This window comes from Poecilia latipinna, unplaced genomic scaffold (assembly GCF_001443285.1).
Source record: "Poecilia latipinna isolate Pla-1442-1.1 unplaced genomic scaffold, P_latipinna-1.0 Scaffold599, whole genome shotgun sequence".
Lineage (NCBI taxonomy): Eukaryota > Metazoa > Chordata > Actinopteri > Cyprinodontiformes > Poeciliidae > Poecilia > Poecilia latipinna.
This window is the reverse complement of record NW_015113215.1, coordinates 143,569-165,504: the sequence shown is the minus strand read 5'-3', so window position 1 is coordinate 165,504 and position 21,936 is coordinate 143,569. Positions and strand designations below refer to the sequence as shown.

At 39.5% G+C, this 21,936-nt stretch overlaps 2 protein-coding genes across 3 annotated transcripts in view; both read right to left on the bottom strand.

Annotated features, from left to right (window-relative positions):
• Nucleotides 1-1,445: 1,445 nt before the first annotated feature.
• LOC106953719 (apolipoprotein B-100-like) lies at nt 1,446-16,226 on the bottom strand. The gene is made up of 26 exons (XM_015042676.1): nt 16,061-16,226; nt 15,745-15,789; nt 14,846-14,958; nt 14,599-14,744; nt 14,305-14,452; nt 13,776-13,928; nt 13,558-13,682; nt 13,322-13,407; nt 12,777-13,224; nt 12,579-12,693; nt 12,349-12,495; nt 12,035-12,246; nt 11,722-11,941; nt 11,457-11,630; nt 11,174-11,371; nt 10,902-11,069; nt 10,251-10,456; nt 9,935-10,105; nt 9,713-9,843; nt 9,418-9,619; nt 9,154-9,326; nt 8,871-9,046; nt 8,656-8,771; nt 7,775-8,148; nt 2,958-7,657; nt 1,446-2,836 (listed from the first exon to the last, which is right to left on the bottom strand). Exons 1-26 carry the CDS (start codon nt 16,173-16,175, stop codon nt 1,718-1,720), a joined length of 9,981 nt encoding a protein of 3,326 aa, XP_014898162.1. The 5' UTR covers nt 16,176-16,226; the 3' UTR covers nt 1,446-1,717.
• Nucleotides 16,227-20,642: 4,416 nt separating this feature from the next.
• The window catches only part of mideasa (mitotic deacetylase associated SANT domain protein a), a 19,216-nt gene continuing 17,922 nt past the window's right edge, over nt 20,643-21,936 (bottom strand). For both annotated transcript variants that reach the window (XM_015042674.1, XM_015042675.1), the window contains exon 13: nt 20,643-21,623. In XM_015042674.1, coding sequence (XP_014898160.1) covers nt 21,356-21,623 — 268 coding nt within the window. In that variant the 3' untranslated portion in view covers nt 20,643-21,355. The remainder of the gene's footprint in view (nt 21,624-21,936) is intronic.

The window sequence follows — 21,936 nt, the reverse complement described above, 5'->3', positions numbered from 1 at the left end:
GTGAAATACATAAAATAATTTACCTTTCAAATATAGTGTAAATAGTTCATTCTTTTGCTTGTTTTCCATTAGCAGTCTCCAAGGAGATGCTGTGCATGTCTTTCTTCCACTTTGTTTCACGAGAAGAACTGTGAATGCCACAGATACTATTTTAGTCTTGACTAAATATAGACCTGAGCATGGGGGCAGCATAAAGGACAAGTGGCTGGAGTGTACTGTAGACTCTGATTTATGATATCCAAAACAAAACCCATTTTAGTTTTACAGTCGCAACAAGTTAAAATTTCACAATAAAAGTCTTGCAAAAGTCTTCATACATTGCACATTTTATCATGTTGCAACTACATACTTGTGATTTCAATATAAGGTTATGTCATAGTAGGCCAATACTCAGAGTAGCACACAATTATGAAGTGTAAAGAAAATGGTACATGGTTTTCTGAACCCACACTTTTCCCCTGTAATGACAGCTGTGCATATTCTGGGATTTTCTTCACCCGTTTTGCACTACTAGAGACAAAGGTTTGCCCACATTTTGGGTGATGTTCACAGACAAAAGGTCTTTCAATTATTAACGCAGATTCTCATTTGGATAGGTCTGGGGTTTGTAACACTTGACTATACTTTAATCTAAAGCTGTCTTTTGTAGCTCTGGCTGTATGGTTACGGTCATTATCCTGCTGGATCTCTGCCTCCCTCTTAAGTCTTTAAAAGCCTATTACAGGTTTTCTTCCCAGAATTTTCCACATAATTCACAATGTGACTTTTCATGTGAATGATTGCGACAGATTTATTTTATTTTTTTGTGGAATCTGAAGAAAAGCTTATAAAACAATGTATTCTTTTTTCCTTTCAATATGCAATACCAGGTAACGATGTGCTGGTCTATTATAGAATATTTCCCAGTTTGTGTTTGTGAATTGGTTAAATATGAAAAGATTCAGCGGATATGCATACCTTTGTCTGAGACTGCATATTGTCAGAAAAGACACTACCGACCCACTGCTTCTGTGTTTAGACTTCTTTCCTGAAAACAGTTTTATTTTTGTTTTCTAGCAAAAGCACTCTGAGCTCTGATTCTGTTATTTCTGTGATCACTTTCTGTTCTGTTAACCATCAGTTTGCATATGATGATACCAAGGCTATGTCTATTGCAGGTTTCTTCCTGTTAAAAGGCAGGGGTTTATCTTCAGATGGTTGCTCAGTATGACAACACAGCCAGTGTCAGAGTAATCGACTGGGCTTCTGAATGCAATTTTTTTTTATCCATTGGCTGAATCGGACATTATTGTTCTAAAATTTGATTGAAATGTCTGTGGATTTGAATCAATCTCCATGATTAGTTTATATTGAAACAAACTGGATGGGCATGACTTGGTGCTATAGACATAAACTGAATTAAAAATATTATTCACAGTGCATGGTCTAAGAAATGCTCAGAGATTTATGCAGTACAAACAGTTTATTGGTGGCCACATAGGGTTTAAATAGTATAAGACACAAAGGATGCACAGTTGGATCAGAAAATTGTTAGTCCACCATGAAAAAAACAAAATTATGCAGAAAAACAGCACAAAGACTCATACTAAAAACAGACATCTATATGACTGTAGAGTTTAGCTTTTTTATGACAATAAATTAACTATTGAGTTGGTTGGTTGTGATAGAATGGTAGTTAATTCAGATACTTGCTTATGGGTTTTGTTGTATTGGTGAGTTAGTTGAATTTGGCAACAAATGGTAAAGGAATGTCAATCTCTATCTGTCTGTCACTTACTCTCACATATGATTCAACATTCTTGCTTTTTTCTTTGAGGGTCCTAATGACACTGTTGTGGAAAGCGTTGATGCGTTTAACGGATAAGTCAATCCAGGACTGGATGTCTGTTCTAAGCTGTGAAGTTGACATATCAGCCATGATGCTGTGGATTTTATCAATCACAGTTTTGAGATATTCCTTAATGATTATGTGCAGGTCATCAACCCGTTTGACAACATTGGCCAGGAAATCGGAGTTCTTGGCATCACGGTATGCATCCATCACAAAGCTGGAGATGTTCTCAACATTTGGGGCTTTTAGAGTTTGGAAAAACTTTTCACTTTGTTCAACAATAAACTGCGTGAATTCTGAGGATTTCCTAATGATGTCGTCCAGTTGGATATCTCCAAGTTTCCTTATGCTAACAATCAGCTGTTTCTGAATTTTCCTCAAAGCAGTCATCAAGTCATCGAAAAGTTCTTGGCCAGTGATAATGCTGTTAGAGCCAGGGATGGTGAATTCTACGGCTTGGATGTGATCAAAGACTGATGCAAAGATGGTGGCAAAGTACTCAGGGAACTTCTCAACGGCCTCTTCAGACACATCAGCAACAAAAGTGCTGAATTCCTGGTAGACCTCAAGTCCAGAGAGCCTTCGGTCATAGCCAGGGATCTGGAACTTGGTGTGTCTCAAGAATTTAATCACAGCATCAAGAACAAGCTCAACCTTCTTCTGGGACTCTTTGAGAATCAGAACGGTCCTATCTGTGACAGTTGTCATAAAGTCAGAAGAAGTAACATCAGACAGTTTTTCAACAGCCTTCTTGAACACTGCTTTACCCTGCCTTCTTAACTTTTCAAATGACCCCTTGAGACTCCTAACAAGCCTGTTGATCTTGTTGTTCATCTTAACAGCGGCATCGGAGACCATTTCCATGGATACTGGCACCTGTTTCTTCAATCCCAGCATCATCTCATACGGTATCTCCATATTCCAGGTCGTCTGAAGATTCAGCTTCTCAGAGTCCATTACAGACATTTTGAGACCCCAGATGTTGATGTCTGTTGTTGGTTCAGTCTGTTGAGAGGACAAACATGAATAAAAACATAAAATTAGAAAAGAAAAAAATTAAACATATATCTTAGGTGAACAGAAAATAAGCTTTTATTAATGAGCAAATGTACATGTGTTCTCTTACCGGGTAGCGACCGTAGAGTCTAGCTTTTACTTGTGCTGGCCGCTTGGTCTGCATCTGTACACCAATGAGTCCTGCAGAAGGTGTGGACATGGAGACAACAAGGCCATCTACTGGATTTCCCTTAATTTCCTGCTTGATTTCCATAGTGAGTGAAGGCAAATTGATCTTTGCTGCATTGCTCACAGATGTTTCTACATTTTCATAACTCAAGATGATGGTGCTCTCGTGGTTTCCTTCTAGCATTGAGTGCTGTACAGAAAAGAGAGAGGCCACCTTAAATTCTCCCTTTGTGTTAACATTGGTGTTGGCTTCAATCTTTCCAGTCAGAATTTCAAACCCAGATATTGAGGAGGCATCAAATTTGGCCTTGAGGCCATCCTGGTTGAGGATGCTGGCATCAGTTTTAAGTGTGATCACTTCTGTTACCACTGAGAACTCATAAGTCAGATCACCCATCACTGGGATCTTGATGTTCTGAACCTTGGGCAGAGTGATTTTTGGAACAGTCAGCTTGCTGAGTGCAGATGGGATATGCAGCGAGGGCATTGTGACAAGTGTGACATCAGGCAGGGGAATTGTGAAGGAGGACATCTCAACATTCATCACTGGGACTTTGTAGGCAGGGATTAAAATGGTTTTTGGCAACTCAATGCTGTATTTTTCATACTCTGACATTGCTTTGTCATAAGATGAAGCGAGAATGGTGACAGCCTTATCCTTGCCTATGAGCATTTTCTTGTGCAGGGCCCGCATGTTGGAATTAATGGCCCGGATGACTGGATCCAGATTAATGTTAATTGTGATTGTCTCAGGGTTCTTAACATATTTGAGTTTGGAGTTGATGTCCAGTGTCTGCTGAGTTGTGGTTAGGATGTTGTTCAGGCCAGTGTCTTCCCACAGAGAAAAGCTCTCCACTCTCTGTGTCCTCATGTCAAGGAATGGCAGAGTTATTTCAGGAATAGTGATGGGTTCCTTCAGCATTTCAAGATCTGCCTCAGCATTGATTTCTGATTGGATCGTAATTTCACTGTCACCATTGTCCATGGAGAACAAATGTGAGTATTTGTACTGATTAAACCTGCCCAGACTGGTCCAGCTTGCTCTGTGAATTTCCGAGCTCAAAGTAAAGTCAATATCATTCTGGAGGTCAACTTTTCCAGAAAGCTTGAATGGAAGAACAATCTTGGCCTTTCCTTTGTTCTTAGTATCAAATGTAAACTCTGTGGCTGAGATCAGAGTGAGTATAGAGTTTGAAAGGGTTCCTTCAATGTTGCCAACCAGTTCTGCATTGTGAGATGCAGTAAAATCAATTTTCATGTCTTCAGTCTTAGCATGAAGCTTAAGCTCTGCCACACTGCCCTTAATGAAAGGTGTATCAGTCTCCAACTTGGCATCAATCAGGATATGGCGGAAAATACTGATATCAGCATCAAAACTTTCTTTAACATTTAAAAGACTGCTACTGGTGTCACCAGTGAGAGTCACTTTGGTGTTCTGGAGATCCATTTCTATCTTGATGTCACTCTTGTGTTTTGCTTCATCTGAGAAATCCCAAATTCTATAGTTTTCATTGAACAAGTTATTAAAGGTAAGATGAATGCTGCCATCTTCAAGTCCAAAGACAGTCTTTTGATCAATCATCATTTCACTGAGGATGTTGAGGGGTGGGAACTTGAAATCATGTTTGTAGGCAGTGTCCATTTTGGCAGAAAATCCATTTTCCAGAGCAAAGAATCCACTGTTGACAAGCTGTGCCACATAGAGCTCTGTTGTCGCTTTTGCAGTGGTTTCACCAGAGGCTTGAGCTGATAAGCCATAAAAATTCATTGTGCCCTTGTGGTCAAGAGTGAAAGATGACTGCTGAACATTAATGGATTCTGAGATGGTCAGACGGCTCATTTCGGGAGCAACAAAATGTACAGAAGCAATTGCAGTGAAGTCTAGCACTTTAAGAGTAGAAGCAGCCCATGAGTTCAGGCTTACTTTAAACTCTGGTGTGGCTGGTGCAGTTGTGGTGTTCTCCAGCTCAGCCGTGGTCATGAGGTTGTAATGAGGGGAAGTAACTTTGAATCCACCATAAAGTTTCCCAAAGCAAGGAATCTTGGTCATCTCTGCCACTTTGTCTTTCAGTTCCACCACAAGAGAATCATAATCAACAGACTTAATTTTCTCGATTGTTCTTGTGAAAAAGTCACTCAAATCATCAATAAACAGTTTGAAATCAAAGGAATAAAGCTCATTCAAAAGTTCTTTTGCAGGCACCATAAACTTGTTAAGCAGAGGCTGGATGTCAACTGATCTGAGAGCATCAAATGTTTGTTGAAGCTTCTCTCTGACCTGAAACTGTTTCATAATTTTTACAACCTCATCCATGATGGCCCCAATTATTTTTTCAATCTCATAGTTGGAGAGGAACTCTTCTATTTTGTTATAAATTGCATTAACCCTTGTTGGAATGTCATATTTCTTCAGTTCAGCTCCAACAGTATCCTTGATAGATGTCAGCAAATTAACAACTTTGTCAGTAGGGAGCTGGTCTGTTAGTCTGATGATTAAATTTCCCACTGATGCTATAAACTCTTTCAGGTCTTGGACAAAGAGGTTAAAGTCAAAACTGTCAACTGCTCCCTTTAGTTCTTCAATTTTGGCCTGAAACTTAGCACTGATCTCATACTTGGTGTTGACTTCTGTGAGCATCTCAATACTGAGGTCCATCAGCTTAATCATTGTGCTTTTCATGTTCTCAATAACTGTGGGAAGGTGCTCAATAAATGGGATCTGGATGAAGTGGCTCTCACTGTTCTTGTCATACTTCACAAATCCAGAGATGGCGTAATCTTGGCTGGCCTCGCTGAAGAGTGGGGTTGAGACTTCTCCCTTCATATCAACAGCAATTCTCTCTGGATTGTTAGAGGCACTCAACATCTGTCTGAAGGTGTGCTCGTTTACAGCGGACGTCAACTCCAATGTGACCACTTGTTGTTCCAGGTTTAGTAAGCTGTTGAGTTTGTTGTTCACGTTGGTCTTCACAGTAGGTCTGTCTGTCACTTCATGGCTGGTTGAGGCTCTGTATTCAAGTGATTGTGCAAACTCTGTCGGTTCTGCTTTCAGGAGGAATTTGCTGTACAGTTCGCCACTATGTTTCCCGAAGAGGTACACCTCACCATTTGAGTTGAAAATGGCATCAATATTGAGTGTGAAGGGTGCTGCAGTGGTTTTAACTGTGCTGTCCACACGAAGAGATGGTGAGTTGAAGTTGGCCACATTGCTAAACTTGATAGTCAGACCGTTAACTTCCATGTCAGTGGCATGTGTCATGTGTGATCCCAGGAGTTTTCCATTGGTATTGCACTTTGCAGACAGGACTAAGTCAACAAACTTGATTTCATAGATGTGCTTGAGCTCTTCTTCTGAGAAGCTTCCCTTCAGTGTCCCAGCCAGCTCCACGTTGTAGGGTTCTGCCTTGAATCTGGCATCATTCTCAAAGTTGACTCCTATCACTTTCAGTTCATTTTTCACCATAGCTGAGGCTGTAAAGCCTTCCATGTTGACTGTGATGTCATGCATGTAGGAGTTGCTCTTGTCAAGGAAGTTGTCTGTTTTGGTTTGTAGGGTGAAAGATCTTAATGTTAGAGACAGGGAATGGGTGTTTTCGGTCCTAATCTCCCTAAAGGATCCAACCATGTTGTTAGAGAAGACCAGCCCATCTTCGTTCAGCCTGAGGTTCACCCTGTTCCGCCCACTGATGTCAAACAGGCTGCCTTCATACATGCTGTTGAGATATACTTCTGTGCTTGAAAGCTTTCCCTCAACATTGAGCTCAGCCGTGTTGTCTTGAATGGTAGCCTTTGTTTTAAGAGACAGCGTGGCACCTGGCGCGCCAATTCCACCATGGAAAATATTCTCAAATGTGAATGGACTGTGCTGGGCGGTTGTTGTGCAGCTGGTGGTCAAGCCATTTGTGTTCAATGACAAGGTTGCTTTGTGAGAAGCGAGACTAGAGAAGATCTTCATGGAGGCATCAGCATTGATCTCCATACCAGACGGGTTCATTGTTCCAGTAAGCAAGGAGTACACACGGTTCTGCGTGTCTTCAGCTTGGTTCTCAATTCTAAGGGAAGCTTGTCCGTCAAACATGGAGAACGCCATCTGGTTACGAATCATCCTCTCAAGAGCCCTGGTCACAGAGTCAGATTGGATGGTAAGTTTGATATCCTTGTAGTTAACATTGAATTTTGTGGTGTGCTCAACCGGATCAAAATCCATGCTGGTGGTTGATTCAAACAGAAATTCGTCATTTTCATAAGTTGATTTAATCTTGTGAGAGAGTTTCATCGGGCTAGATTTTACCATCAGCGCAACGTCCATTTTTGCTTTTTTCTCGACTGGCTCAATAGAGAAGGTGTGGAGATAACTTGTGGTGGCAATGTTTGACCCAATGGAGATACTGCCATCTGTATTAACATCTCCAAGGAAAGTGTTTGAGTCAAGAGTGAACTGGGTGGTAATAGTCAAAGATGTGTCAAGACCCACTGGAGCAGCATTAGCAGAGATGCTGTACTGACCTGTTGTCAGTACATTGTCTTTGAAAGAAATACTTTCCAGCACACTGAAATGTGTGTTTATGAGCATGTGTGACAGGGATCCATCAAGTGTGACTTCAATAGTTTCCCTTTTTGTGTCTGTGATTTTGGTGGCACCTAAAACAAAGCAAATTGGTAAAGAAGTAGTTAGTTAAGAGTCACCTTTAATGCTGGTTCTATAAAAGTAGCCAATGTTTTATTTATTTTTATTTAAGAAGAAAACATGTTCATTACCCTCAGTTGAGAAGGAAAGCAGTTTGATTGGACTTTCAGCCATGACACTGAACCTAGCCACGTATTCAGGAGACTCAGAAGTGTTATTGCCAGCTGTAATCAGTCCCTCCCAGTCATAATAGTTGCTGTTGACCTTGGCAGAGGCTTCAAACAGTCCCATCAGAGGCAGAGTGAGATCATGTTCAGAGGGGATGGTGAAACTTGGAATTTGGATCTCCCGTGGGTCAACCTCCAGTTGCAGCTGAGGCACAAAAAAGCCTGGGATTCTGACAACAAGTGGAAGGCCTAATTCCTCAGAAGATTTTCCACCGAGAGGCAGAGGGATGGTCATCATGAAACGGTTCAGGTTGAACTGGTATCTGAGTTTGCTTTCACTGGTGAAACATTAAAAACAGGATACATGTTAAACCACAAGCATACATAGGGAGGCTACTTTTATTTATTCAAGACAATACAGATGCAGGTATCGTCTGTTGCACTTAAATGTTTCTGATCATCAAGTAAATTGTAATATCAGACAAAGACGACCTCAGTAAATACAGAAAGCTAATTTCAGAGTGCCACAACATTGGCATTTGTTCTTAAATTTCTTGAACTGGACAATGAGCCTTCTTCCTGTTGTCAGACATGTTATATTTAAAAGTTTTAATGATTCTACAGCTCTAGCAGTAATCAAACCTGAACCACAAAAAACTCTTCTTATCTCTTAATAAATAAAATTATTTGAAAATTACATTTATCATTCATATCAGGCTATCTCTGGTTTGATAACCTAAGACTGATAGGTATGACAAAAGAGCAAAACCAGAAAAATGCAAAAGGAACACAATACTTTTTTTATGACACTGTATTTGTGAACATGCTAATGTAAAGTTACTTACAAATTCATGAATAAGACTTCAGGCACTGATGGCATTTCCAGATTGCCAATGTTGTTCATCAGAGTCTTCATGTAAATACAATCCTCAGACATTTTGTCAATCCAGATGTTGGTGGCCTATTCAAAACACATACAAAGCAAAGATTAAAGTCAATATGTAGACATTACATAGAAACTTGAAGTAAGCAAACTATAGTAGGAATTTATTCTTTTCACCTCAATTCCTTTGTTGACAATATGACGGAGTTTCATGTCGGTCTTCACAACCTTCTTTTCCAAGAGGTCCTCAGCAACCAAACTGAGCCATGATTGGAGGGCTTTAGCGTAGTGCACTGGGATCTTTGTGTCAGCATTCACATTGGATGTCAGATAGGCCTCAGTTTCCTTCTCACCTAATATACAAAAATATAGTTTTGCATTCAAATTTAGGATTGCAATCTGAAATTACCTTTCTCTGAATATGACCAGTGAACTTTTTTTTATTTTATTTTATTTTTACCATATTTGAAGGTGATCGCCTGCATGGAGGAAATCTCTGGGAGCTTAACATCACTCTTGATCTGCATGGTGAGCCCATCTGCTTTGGTTACAGTAGCTCCAAGGGTGGCATCAACTTTCAGCGTTGGCACAAGAAGTTGAACCTGGAGCAACCCATCATCCATGGCCTGAAGTCTGCAAAGAGTAATAAAAACAAAAATTTGTCACACGTGCACATCAAAATGAAAATCAACGTTGTGAATGTTTGGAGGTTGGGTTTGCTCACTTGGCACGGCCAATCAGGGATAGCTGTGGCACATTCTTGTTGGAGAACTCGATGGTGAGGGATTTGCCTTCTGCACTGCTATCTGCCAAGCCAATCTTAAACCCAGCCTCAACATCAATGTCAGGTATCTGGATTTGAGTGGTGAAGACATTCCTGTTCCGGTTGTACTTCATGGTAGCTGTAGCCTCTGTGGGCTTAGCACCTGAAGTTATAAAAAAAAAATCATATTCTCTTTATTTTTGATTGGTTCTAATACGCAGAATCTCATGTAAAGTTTTCAACAAAATAATCATACCCTCAGCTCTCAGGGTCATCTTCATGGAATCCACGCGCTGGCTGCCGTCCGTTCCTTCACGGAGAAGTTCATAGGCAATGCTGGCTGTGTACTCAGAGATATCTTCTGCAGGCTCAATATCAAGGGCAAACCTAAATCAGAAACAATCATAAAAAACTAATTTTAGGTATTGTGGTATGCGAATGCAAATGATAAACAAGGGTTGTCCAAACTGTGTCTTACGCTGTTTCTCCATTCAGGGGGAAGTAGGGAGCAGCGTTGTTGTCACGGGCATTGGAGTAAAGCATGTTGGTGCAGTATTTGATTCCAGAGAAGAGAGTTCTGCACTTTGATCCGCCCTGTCTGTATGGAATCCTTGTGGCCTTGTTAGCATCCACAATCACAACTTTATTGCTACAAAATAAGAAAACCAACAGGATAGGTTCAGTCACCAAAAACACTGACCTTGAATGTATCACTTGGTGACACGGTACACGTAATACTAACTTATAGAGTTTAAAATGCTTAAGTCATAAATTTTATTAACTATGACGGTCACCTGATTCTGAAGAGCTTTGTGGTGTCCTTTGGAGCTGGTATGGAGAGCTTCAGCTCGTTCTGTTCCATGGTGATCTTGGCTTTGAGGGAGCTCTCGTGGAACATGTTGGTGTGCAGTTCGACACCAGAGGCAACATATTCAGGGAAGTGGATTCCCATCCGGGTCATGAACTCAACTCCAACAGAGGGACTGAAGACCAGCTCCTTCTGTGAATGGAAGCAGACATCATAAAATTTCCTAGCAAGGGCTTGTTTGTAACCACAACCATAGTGAACTTTCACAGTATATTTAAGATGTTGTTGAGAGGGTTCCTCATTCTGTGTTTCATCGTTTGGTATTTTGTATCTTTTCAATGTTGGAAATGAAATGCTGTCATCTACATCAAGACATTTCATGCCAACCATGTGCCAGTTTGAAATATGTCATAACAAGCCAATGACTTAAAGTTATTTTCCTAGAGTCCAGTCCTAATCAACTCTAATAAATGATCATTTTTAAGAGATTTGAACGCATATATATCCACAGCTCATTAAAATATGTAACAACAACAAATACGCTATAGTTGAAGTATGCAGGTGCTAAATGAAAATAAGAAGAGATGAAATGGCAATGAAAAAGTATATTTTGGAGAACAGGGATTAAAAGCATTACCATGTTTGGGGCGATGTGAAGACCTCCTTTGGCACCAGGAGCAAATGTGCCTGACAGAGCGAATGTCATGGGCAAACCAGATGCTGTTGGCAAGGTGAATTTGTTGTCCATGAAGATGTAGTGTGCAAACATCTCTGTGTCAAAGTTCGACAACCTATTAAGGTTAAACTGAAAGGAAGAACAAACAGTTTTAGAGCTCTAGGATTGTTGTGTTTAGGAGCAAACCTAAAGCTATGTTAGAAAATATTGAAAACTGTTGTACAAAACAATACCTTGGAATGGTGCATGAAAGTTCTTGCATTGACGATTACATTTTCAATAATGAACTTCAAATCATTGCCCTTGATGTAACCCAGTTCAGTTCCCATGATGTTCAGGTAGGCCATAGCCTCTGGAGACTCTTGACTCTGCAGATTGCTCAGCAGGTTGTTGAAGTTGCGAACAATTTCGCCCACAAGGTTTTCTGGAACCTTAGGAAGAAAAGCAACTCTGTTACACACTGTGCTGCAGGCAAACTGAGCTAGCAGCAAATGCTGAACACAAATAAGTACATACGTTTTGTTTTCCTGATTTGAAGGGGGCAACCCATTTTTCCAGAACTTCTTGAACCTCTGGTGGCATCTTGTCCTCGGCCCAGTACAGAGCTTTAGAAATGGTGTCAGGGAAGAAACCGTTCTCGCCAAACAGAGCCTCGATGGTCGGCTCAAAGCCTTTTCCCTCCATGCCAAACTATGTGAAAGGCAAATTTAGCTTATATGTCCTGGTGAATGGGTATTGATTGTTCAAAAATGTCCAACACAGGTCAGGGAGCTATATTTACCTCCCACACATCCAAGCTGTATCCAAAAGCTTTCAGGGTTGTTTCCAACAGGACTTCCCTTGGCAACTGGTTGTTGGGATCAAAAATGACATTGCCCTGAATACTGGCCTCCGTGTTCTGATGTGCAATGCCCAGTTTGTAGTTGCGAGACTTTGTGGTGTAGTCATGGTGCGTGGAAATGTCAGTGTTCTCCAAAGCTTGGAGGATTCTGTCACCAAGTCTAAGAAAAATGTTTTTACATTGCAGTTAGTTTACTTAGCAAAGCACTTCATGGTACCTCAGTAAAATAAAGCACAGAATAAGAAAATCTCACTTTTTTGTCTCTGATTCAGTTGAGCTAATGATGTTGTGGATGTGGGAGGACACAAAAGCCTTGATCTGCGTGTTCTGCTCCTGGGTTAGCAGCTTCTTCACCATGTCAAAATCACTGTCCTGAGGATCCCTCATCAGGATGAGGTAAGCCGCCAGGCGTTTCTGTACGGCACCCTTGGGGTACTGGCTGACCCTTTGGATGTTGGAGCGGACCTGGACAAAAACAACAGCAGGTGGTTAATTTTCAAAGTAGCTGTATTTTTTTTTTTTTTTAGTCACTACAAAATTGGAAATGCTGAGAAAAGTTGGTGTTACCTCATCTGTCACGGACATGCGCCTGAAGGCCTGGATGGCTGCCAGTTGCACGGACAAAGTGGTAGCCGGCTGTCTCATGCACTTCAGCAGGATGTTCTTAATTTCAGGGTTAGCTGCCTCCATTGCATCTCCCATGTTACCAACAACCTGGATGGAATAGCATGAGTAAATGTCAGTTTTTATATTTAACATCTTTATTTTGACAGGCATGTCCAAAGTTGGTTACCTACCCTGAGGGTTAGGAAGTTCAGCTCTTTCTCGCCTGCGCAGTCTGCGCCCAGGAGGGACGCCATGTACTCATAAACAGCTGCAATCTCTGGGGTGACTCCCTCAGCTTTGTACAGTCTACAGAAACATGAAGAAGGAACTGATTAGATACTAATTCACAGCAAAAATTACAACTTGAGTGTTCAGCCTCTCCCACATACCTCTTGACTGCATTGCTCAGAGCATACATGATGGGTTTGCTCTGTTTGTACTGAGCCATTGCCAGCATATCTTGCACCATCAGGCGGGAGGGGTTTGAAAGCATTCCCAGGGCATAGACGAAAGCGTCGACGTCATATGCAGCATGGTCGAAGTTTCTGAGTATTTTCAGCATGCCGCTGGTGCATTCTGGGGTGCCACACTGAACCAGAGCTTGCCAGGTAAGAATACCGGAGACTGTCATCATCTCATTCACACTGGAGGTCAGGACGTCGGCGTTCAGGCCACGCAGTTCAGACACCAGCTTGTGGAAGAGACTGGCACGCTCTTCGCCCTCATTGGTCTCAGACAGAGTGTTCAGCTTCTGTACTGTGGCAATAACGGCATCCTTGGTCTGCACCGGGGACTTGTCATCAGTGACATCCATGGGCAGGAGTTTGAAAGCTTCATCTGCGTAGGTTTATAACCAAATTAATTAAAATACTAGAGAAAAGTGGCTATGGTTGGTAATTGTTTAAATTAATGCTCTGGATGACGGAGCACTTACTGTGGTCAAAGATTCTGTCGTTGATCTTGGAGGTTTCCCTCAACGTCACAGTCTGGCTCACTACTGCTGAAATTCCATATTCTTTCCTTTTTCCAGCAATAGTAAAAATGAAAAAAAGAAAAAAATTAAGTACTTAATCAAATGTGGAAAGTATTTTTTGAATAATTTTCTAAGCTATGTATTTTCGAATCTGTCATCCATTACAGTAAAAGGACCAAGGCAACAGGAAAACCTACTTGTAAGAGAAGGGCAGGAAGATGTGCTTCTCTGTGCAGGATCCACTGGTCATGTGCTTCTTCTGGGCGTCAAATTTGTAGTTACACGTCTGAGTGCTGCTGATCAGTTTGGACAGAGGGTAGCTCTGAAAGCAAAATTAAACAGATCAAAACTAGTTCTTTAGGCACAGTTTACATAGGCGATATACACATTAGCTAGTGGCAGCAGGAGCTCTCACCATGCCAGAGATGAGGGCCAGAGGGCTGGTGTTCTGTCTGCGGGCTACAAAGCCATCACACTTGGACAGATCCCTGCTGATGGTCACTTCGCTTGCGGCGTCCGAGCCGAGGTTGATGGCGAAGTCGGAGGAGCACACTCCATGTACGGTGGGCTGAAAAAAACGACAAGAGGCTTAGTGAGGATTCAAAAACAAAGTTGCCAGAGTTTGATTGCAACTGTTCCCTCTTTCCCTAAATCAGATAATCAATGAACCTGAACGATTATGGAAGCAGGTGATGCCGAAAATGCGATAACTTATCTCGGACTTTGACCTGCGTTTGGAGATTGTCACTGTAAGGACACGATATTACAGGGCAGGATTTATCACCCCCAGTTGGGGCGCCTTATCAACTCATTGTGCAACTTGTTTATCTCTACGTGACTCCACGTCACAAGCTTCATCAACTTCACTTGGCATGAAATAATTGAAAGCTATAAAGAGTGAAATATTAAAAAAGGGGGTAAAAAAAGAGAAGAAGTCTGTATACCATTTCTTTGGTCTCCTCTTTGTTAATTTCAGGCACCATGAGAGTGGAGATGATTCCCCTCTTGATGTTCAGGATGTTGACAGGCTCACCCTCTTCAGGGAACAGCTTCACATCGGTGTACCCTTCCACTGCAACCTTCAAGATGTTCCTGGCAACAGGTACAGGTTTTAAGTTCCACCCTGGCATTTGGGTCATCAGCTTTTATTAATCTCTTGGTGACTGTGCCAAGATGTTGAACCCAAGAACACAGACAATAAAACAAATCTTTCCTTGACAGATAACAACTTTACTTACTTTGCCATTGCAGCTTTGAAATCCTCTGAACCAGCAGCCGGACGAATCACTGGGTTCCCCTCCTGGTCCACATCAGTGATTTCGCTCAGAGAACAATCTGTTGTTCTGACGATGAAGCGACACGTCTGGGGCACATCGATCTCAACCTGTGCAGCAAATGAAACGTTTTGTTGTTACTTCTGTTACATGTTAAAAGCAAAATTAGTTTCTGGACTTTCCAATTATAACTACAAGTTTTCAGACTTACTGTACAGGAGACTTTGGGTCCACTCTTGTCGTCTGATGCTCCATTTACACTGTTGAGGGTCTCAGCTTCATAGCTGTACACAAACCGTCCGAAGTTCTTGTATCTTTTGGCCACTGAAAGCAGTTCAAATGACCCAGTTAGAAGATTTTAGTGTTGTTCACAAAATCATTCGTAAACATATTTTGTTCTACTCTAAAACTAGGATTTGATGAAATTAAAACAAACCTACAACATTACAAGTTTTGGAAAAATATATATGAAATTACGTATTTTTATACTCCCTTCTTATCTGTATCTTAGTGCGCTGTAGCATGTTCTGATATGCACACTAAAATCTTGTGAAGTATAAATAAACTTTTTTTTGCTCTTAATGATTTTCTACATAGAGGTAAACATCATAAATTACAGTAAAAAGAATTAAACCTAAAAATTGTATTAAATTAGGATTTTTGCAAAAGTTTCAGATAGCAAAACATTACAACATTTCTGTAATGAAGCTTATGTGCAGTAATAAAACAATTTTATATTTCTATCTGCATACATTCTGTAAAAACTAGCCAGATATTTAAATTATAATGCACATTATTTAGTACATTATAATCAGTTTGACTTCTTGAAATAATCTAGGGAAAGCAAAAAGTGTATTTATTTTCACCCTTAATTTTCTCGATGGTTAAATAATCTGATGTTTAAGTTTAATAATAACGAAACATTTGTTTTTCAATATAATATAATATAATATAATATAATATAATATAATATAATATAATATAATATAATATAATATAATATAATATAATATAATATACACACAACAGATGCATTGTCGGTTCGATAAGTTGGTTACGTCTCATCACAAAACTGATTAAACAAACAAACAAAAAAGTAAGACAACTCACAAAAGCAAACTGGAGACTGTTCTTCCAAACCTCCTACATCTTGCTCTGAAAACAAAGACAGGAATTCAGCTTGGCAAGTAAGGTCAATAATCTAATTTTAGCACTAAAATTATTTACTTAGTTATGTGTTTGTTAGAAAAATAGATGTTGAGCTGTTAAGTTGACCCTAACAATTTTATCAGCAAACCCTGTGGTCATTACATTTTTAAAAACAACAATAACAAAATTCAGCCAATATTTCTGATTTCAATTTTATCTACCGATGAATGATACATTTCAATCATTATTAAACGCGACATGAGAGTGGCGTACTTACGGGCTAGGGTAGAGGTGCCCAGAAGCAGCAAAAGGCAGAGCTTGTTACCCCACATGATGGGCTTTAGCTCCGACAGGATGTGGAGAGTCTCCCTCTTTCTCTGAAGACTAATCATTATGTCTGCGTCTGTGGGCTTTTATAGTCCCCAGTCTTACAGTATATGACTGCTTGGGACCTGCAGATATGCTGCCCTGGTTCCAAAGTCTGAGCCGTCCTTGTGGCAGGCCAAAGGTAAAGCAGACTTGTCTGTCAGCATTGGGTGGGGGTTTTTCAGTATTACTGTGTGAAGTCCCTCCTTTTTCATGATGTTTGGTTCTAGGTTATTTAGGGCTTGTTAATCGAGAACGCCGGAGATATTATTTTCTTAGAAACGTGTTAGCAAATCGCTTCCATTTTCCCCAAAATTAAATGAAAGGAATCAGAACATCATGTAATCAGATCAGTGTCATGTCACGGCTAATTTATTATCAATCCCTAACTTTTATTGCTTGTTTTCCTCAAAGTGCAGCACACAAATAGATTTATCAGATATTAATTTTATAATTTCGTTGTTCATTTTAAAGTCACAGAGGTTGCCTTTCAGGTTAGAGGGGTCTCAAAGCAGATGTTCAAAGCAGATGTTCAAGAAACTCCTTCAGCAAACCCTGAAACTAACCACACCTTGCATTTTTTCCCCCTGAAGACTTATAGGTCAAATGCAATGTGATTATATTGATAGTTGGCATTTCCGAAAACAACAAAGAAGGTTTTCTTACAGAAAGGGACGATAACCTTTGACCTACCAAACAGTCTGAAGCACGCTGACGAAGAATCGAAACCTGAGTCACAGTCTGTCGCATGGAGAGGGATTTTAGCATGCAGTAGAGCACATTTTGTGGGTTCATCCTGACTGATTGTTATATGAGCAGAGAAAGGTTAGCTGAACAAATACAGGACTTATTTTCTACATGGAGTTGATGGGAGGTTAAATACAGGCCAATCCTAGAAGAAGCCTGTGTTCTAAATACGTGAGACTGTTACGAAGGTTTAAAGCATATCCACGTGAATCTGATTTAAAATCTTTGTCTTCAAATCTGATGTTTAGACACACTATCCATTAAATTTGATCTGAGCTTACGTTTTTTTTTGTTGTTGTTTTGGCAAAGTGGAAAATTAGAAAAAAAAAATTAGTTTCTAAATGGCTAAAGCTGGAAGACATGCCCCAAAAAGCTTGCAGCTGGACGAAGGTGGTCTTGCATATACATGCTATATTTTCGGCTTTTATTTGTAAACATGTTTAAATCAATATGTTTTTCCCCACACTTTCTAATCATCATTCTAACTTCTGATTATGCAATACTTTGTGTTGATTTACCACAGGAAATGTGCAAATTCCAATGACATACTTGGATAACGTTAGAATATGAATATTTTTGCAATGCACTGAATTCAATGCAAGTTTTTTGCTCTTGTAAAGAAAACGTACATTGCATTGTTATATATATAATTAAAGAAGCAAATATTGTATCTCTTTAGAAGATTTACATAAATAGTTCAAATAGTTTCTTATATTTGGGATGTTAATTAAATATTTCTCCTCCATCCATTTGGCTTAAAAGAACCAGATTTTATGATAAATTATAATTCAGGAGGTTTCTCTTGCATTATCTGGATCAAACAGAACCTTATCAAATCATCAGCTTGCTGGCTGAGACTTGCACACAGCTGGGTGATCCAAAACACCGAGCAACACTGGGTTTGGAAAGGATAAGCTCCTGGAATGACCTGAACCTCAACCGGACTAAAAAATGTGGAATCGACTTAAAAGCTGGACCAAAAGCAGGAAAACAACCACTGAGAAAATTGGTTGGCGTCTGGTTGTTAAATAAAAAGGCTCCCAAACAACAAACCAAGACTGTTCTTTTTAACCAGTAAAGGTATAAAAGAGTTGTATTCATTTAGGATCACTTTCAGCCAAACAAAGAGGAAAAGAGGACAAACCTTCAATTAGAAGATATTTCTATGATCAGATTCTCCCCTTTTATTTAGTATAAACCCAGTTTATTAAGCAGTTAAAACTGTCTTATATCTGCAAAGTAATGGTCTAAGCAGGTTGATAGAGAATGATGCAAAACACAACAGCTGGGAAAAACGTTGAGATTTTGAAGGTTTCATGCTTCTGTCGCTTTTACCCCTAACATTTAAATAGTAAAAGTTTTAGGAGTTGGATTGTTATCACTTATCTGACTGTTGAAACATAAGTGATTGTAGCAGAGATTACTTTCTTTTTCTTTATTCTGGATCCTTCCACCTCATAGCTATGAAATATTTTTGTGTTGATCTATTGCATAAGATCCCGATTAAAAACCACTGAAGCATGCAGCTGTTGTGTGACATGGGATGTGAGTACTTTTTAAGAAATTGTATAAATTAACAAATCTTTAAAAATAACAACAGCAACACTTTTTGGCTTTTGGGTTTAAAAGGAAGTAACTGAACTTTAACCTAAAAAGAAAAAAAAAAACCTGTGTCTGCTGTGAGATCAGGTTTACTGCAAAACTGAACCCAAGATAAGTTAATCAGCATAGAAGGACTGTCTGTCTTTTGTTGCACAAGAGTGACTTCAGCACTGAGCACTGTAAAAACAGATTACACTATGCATCATAGAAGGAAACCCACATTAGGGACATTGAAACTTTGAATAACAGATAAAGTTTGGCTGATTATTTTAAGTCTGGTGTACACATAAGAGCATCCTCTGCTCATAAGAACAGCCTCAACCCCACCCAATCCGCACAGCTAAGCCTCAAAGTGGCGTTCAAAATGTCTGCAGGAGTTGTGCATGAGTAAACAAATTTATTTGGGTGAGATGTCCTCACATCAATAAAGTTCACCGAGTTGACCGAGGTTTCATTGTGTGACCACTGCAAATTAGTGTTGGATTCCACTGAAAACAGGGCTTCGCTAAAGTTTTGCATTCCCTAAAAGAGAAAGGTGAGTACATTAGTTACATAGATTTGACTAAACCTACATGCTAGCCCAGCCAAATGTTCTCAAAGGATAAATACCTCATAAGTTTTGATTGTTCTGTGCATTTCTCACCACATGACCTTTCATAAACTGGCAGAGTTTACACACGATATAAAGGAAACTTTGTCGTTAAAAAATATGTCTTATCCCACCAGAATGTGGACCAAGATGATCCAAGAGGCATATTAGGATGGCAGTACCAGCAGAACCAGGTAGTAGACTCCTATACTGAGGGAGTCTGGAAACCAGCTGAACAGATGAAAAGGTTCATTTTGAGACTCAAACTTACAGCTGCTGCTGTAAAGGAGGTTTGTTGCTATCAAGTGTGACTGATAAGATGAGTGGAAACTAGAAAGAATCAAATCCTAGAAGAAACAAATCATTCTGAAAGGTGCAAAAGAGAGAAATATAGATTTATATATACTTTTCGTTAATTTGGGACATTTGTTTTCATCACAAATGTCAGGAAAAACATGATTTTTAAATGCAGCCTCTCATAGATCCTTGCATGCTAAAAAGCCATGAAGATCTCAATGCATCTTACTAAATGATGCTATAAAAACTCATTTTTATGGCCATATCAAGACCATGAAAATCCTTAAAGGTCCGGTTGGGGCAAGAAGTATTGATAAAACTACTCATTAAAGTTTTGAATTATTAATAAATAGCTGTTGGTGTATGGAGCTAGACTGGTGCCATAAAGCTGGCTCAATTTTTTTTTTTTTAACGGGAAAAAAAACCTTGAATCTTTAAAGTAACTTTGAACTTCAAACTTTTTTTTTTCATTTTCAAAATAGATTTTCATTCTTTGTCAGTTTCAAAAATAATGTCTTAGCTCCACATTGACTCATTCAATGAGCCCTTCTTAAGATGAAATACTACTCAACATCTTTTCACGTTGGTGTAATTTGGCAGCATGCAGATAAAATTACTTTGATTTGATTGATAAAATAATGCCAAATAATAATAACAACCATAAAAAAAACTTATGGCTGGTCAGATTAAAACCCCAGAAAATTTAAAATTTTTTGGAAAAAAAAAAAAAAAAAAAGCATTCAGAAGAAATCCATAAGGGACTTTAAACACTTCTAACAGCACCTCAGGTAACCGAAATAGGTTGAAAAGTCTACCAAAATTAAATAAAATTGTTACAGACTTTTATGGGATTAGTGGGTTTTATCCAACAGTAGCTGGGCAGGACAAAAGGCAGCGCGAGAAGGAGACATACAGGAAACAGCCTTTGGTCGGGAATCTGGGACAACTGCGTCGAGGACTTTAGCCTCTATATGTGGCGCCCCTTATTGGTTGAAATTTAAGTTTATTTTATCAGTGTACTTTCCCTGTAATTTCATTTAAATCTGGGCTACTCAGGTTGTTCTTTTGCGGTTTTTCCAAATATCCCCAAAACTTAACAGCACTGAATGTGTGCACAACTTTCTTTCTTGAGAATAAATGCACCAGATCAATTATACATAAAAAAAGAAAAAAAAAACAAACACAGTCCACATCTGGAGCAACAAGATCTTGCAGTAACAATGTGCTCATTTTATGACAGAAAACAAATGGCCTTCTCTGAACAATAGACTTTTTTAATATATATTTTCAATTTACCAAATAAAGCCAACATGATTATTCTTTATATTACCAGGATCATTGCAAATGCTGTATCATAAATATTTAGTTTTTTGTACATTTTCATTTCAAAAAGGTCCATTATAGAAATTTTAAAAATAAAGTGTAGAACAAACGTAATAATCTGGGAAAATTTTGATATTGAGCCCATTCTAGTTTTTACATTCAAGCCCTTCAAAGTTTAGTCAAACGGGCTCCAGCTGATAAAAGGACAGATTAAACTGATTTAGTTTCTTAATAGTTTCGTTCACACAATGCGAATGCAAAATAATTTGATGCATTTGTAATTAAATAAAAAGATATAAAAAGGCAATATTGGCAAAAGCACAGACACTGTGTTAAGTGCGTCTTACAAAAAAATAAACTCTCGAGTATTTAGACGGTGTATCTGAGTGTGTGGAGTGTGACAGCCAGGCTGATGGTGTGAAGCTGGAAAACAGTCAAACAGAGACAGTTTTGGTAAAAAAAAAAACAACAAAAAACAGTGTAAAGATTAACAGGAAGACATGAAAACCAAAGTTTTTGTGCTTGTTCTGCCTATTTGCAGGCAGCACTTTTTTTTTTTTTAACCCTTTCATCCATTTGTTCATCTCTGCATGCAGTTTGCATAATATTCCCCCTGCTCTGAGGTTCTTTTCCCTGTTTTGTTCATACTCAGTGCCAGTCTTCATCATCATCGTCCTCGCCTTCGGACGAGTCCTCCTGGCTGCTGATCTCCCCCTGCTGTGCAGCTCCATGCCCTTCTCCTCCCTGATGAGCCGCTGCAGCCGCCGCCGCCGCCGCCGCCGCCGCCGCCTTCCTGGCTCGAGCCTGAGCTGCTGCTTTCTCCTCCTCCTCTTTCTGCCGCAGAGCCGCAGCCTTCTTCTCCTGCTCCGCGTGGCTCTTCATGTGGGCACTTCTGCTCTTCACTTTATGGAACACCCTACATGGAAATATGATCCCGTACAATTGTGAAAAGCTGGACAATCAACATCTTTAACGCAACTTGCAGACAAAAGTCCTGATGTTTCAGGTAAAAACCAAAACATTAAGGCTTCCATTACTTAGCTTGTACTTTACCTTTAACAGACTGGCATAAAGTGAACTTATAAATTAATTTACTTAGTAAGCATAAAAAAGCTGTGCAAACCATTACAATTATTTCTGTTAATTCTGATGATTATGATTAGGCCTGTCACGATAACAAATTTTGCTGAGCGATTAATTGTCTAAAAAATTATTGCGATAAACAATAA

What these genes read in the sequence shown, in the direction of transcription:
- LOC106953719 (XM_015042676.1), bottom strand. Translation starts at nt 16,175, where the DNA reads ATGATTAGTCTTCAGAGAAAGAGGGAGACTCTCCACATCCTGTCGGAG. An exon ending in GGGCACCTCTACCCTAGCCC is followed by an intron (nt 15,790 to 16,060) that starts GTAAGTACGCCA and finishes CTTTGTTTTCAG; the next exon opens with AGCAAGATGTAGGAGGTTTG. An exon ending in GGCGATCACCTTCAAATATG is followed by an intron (nt 9,047 to 9,153) that starts GTAAAAATAAAA and finishes TTTGTATATTAG; the next exon opens with GTGAGAAGGAAACTGAGGCC.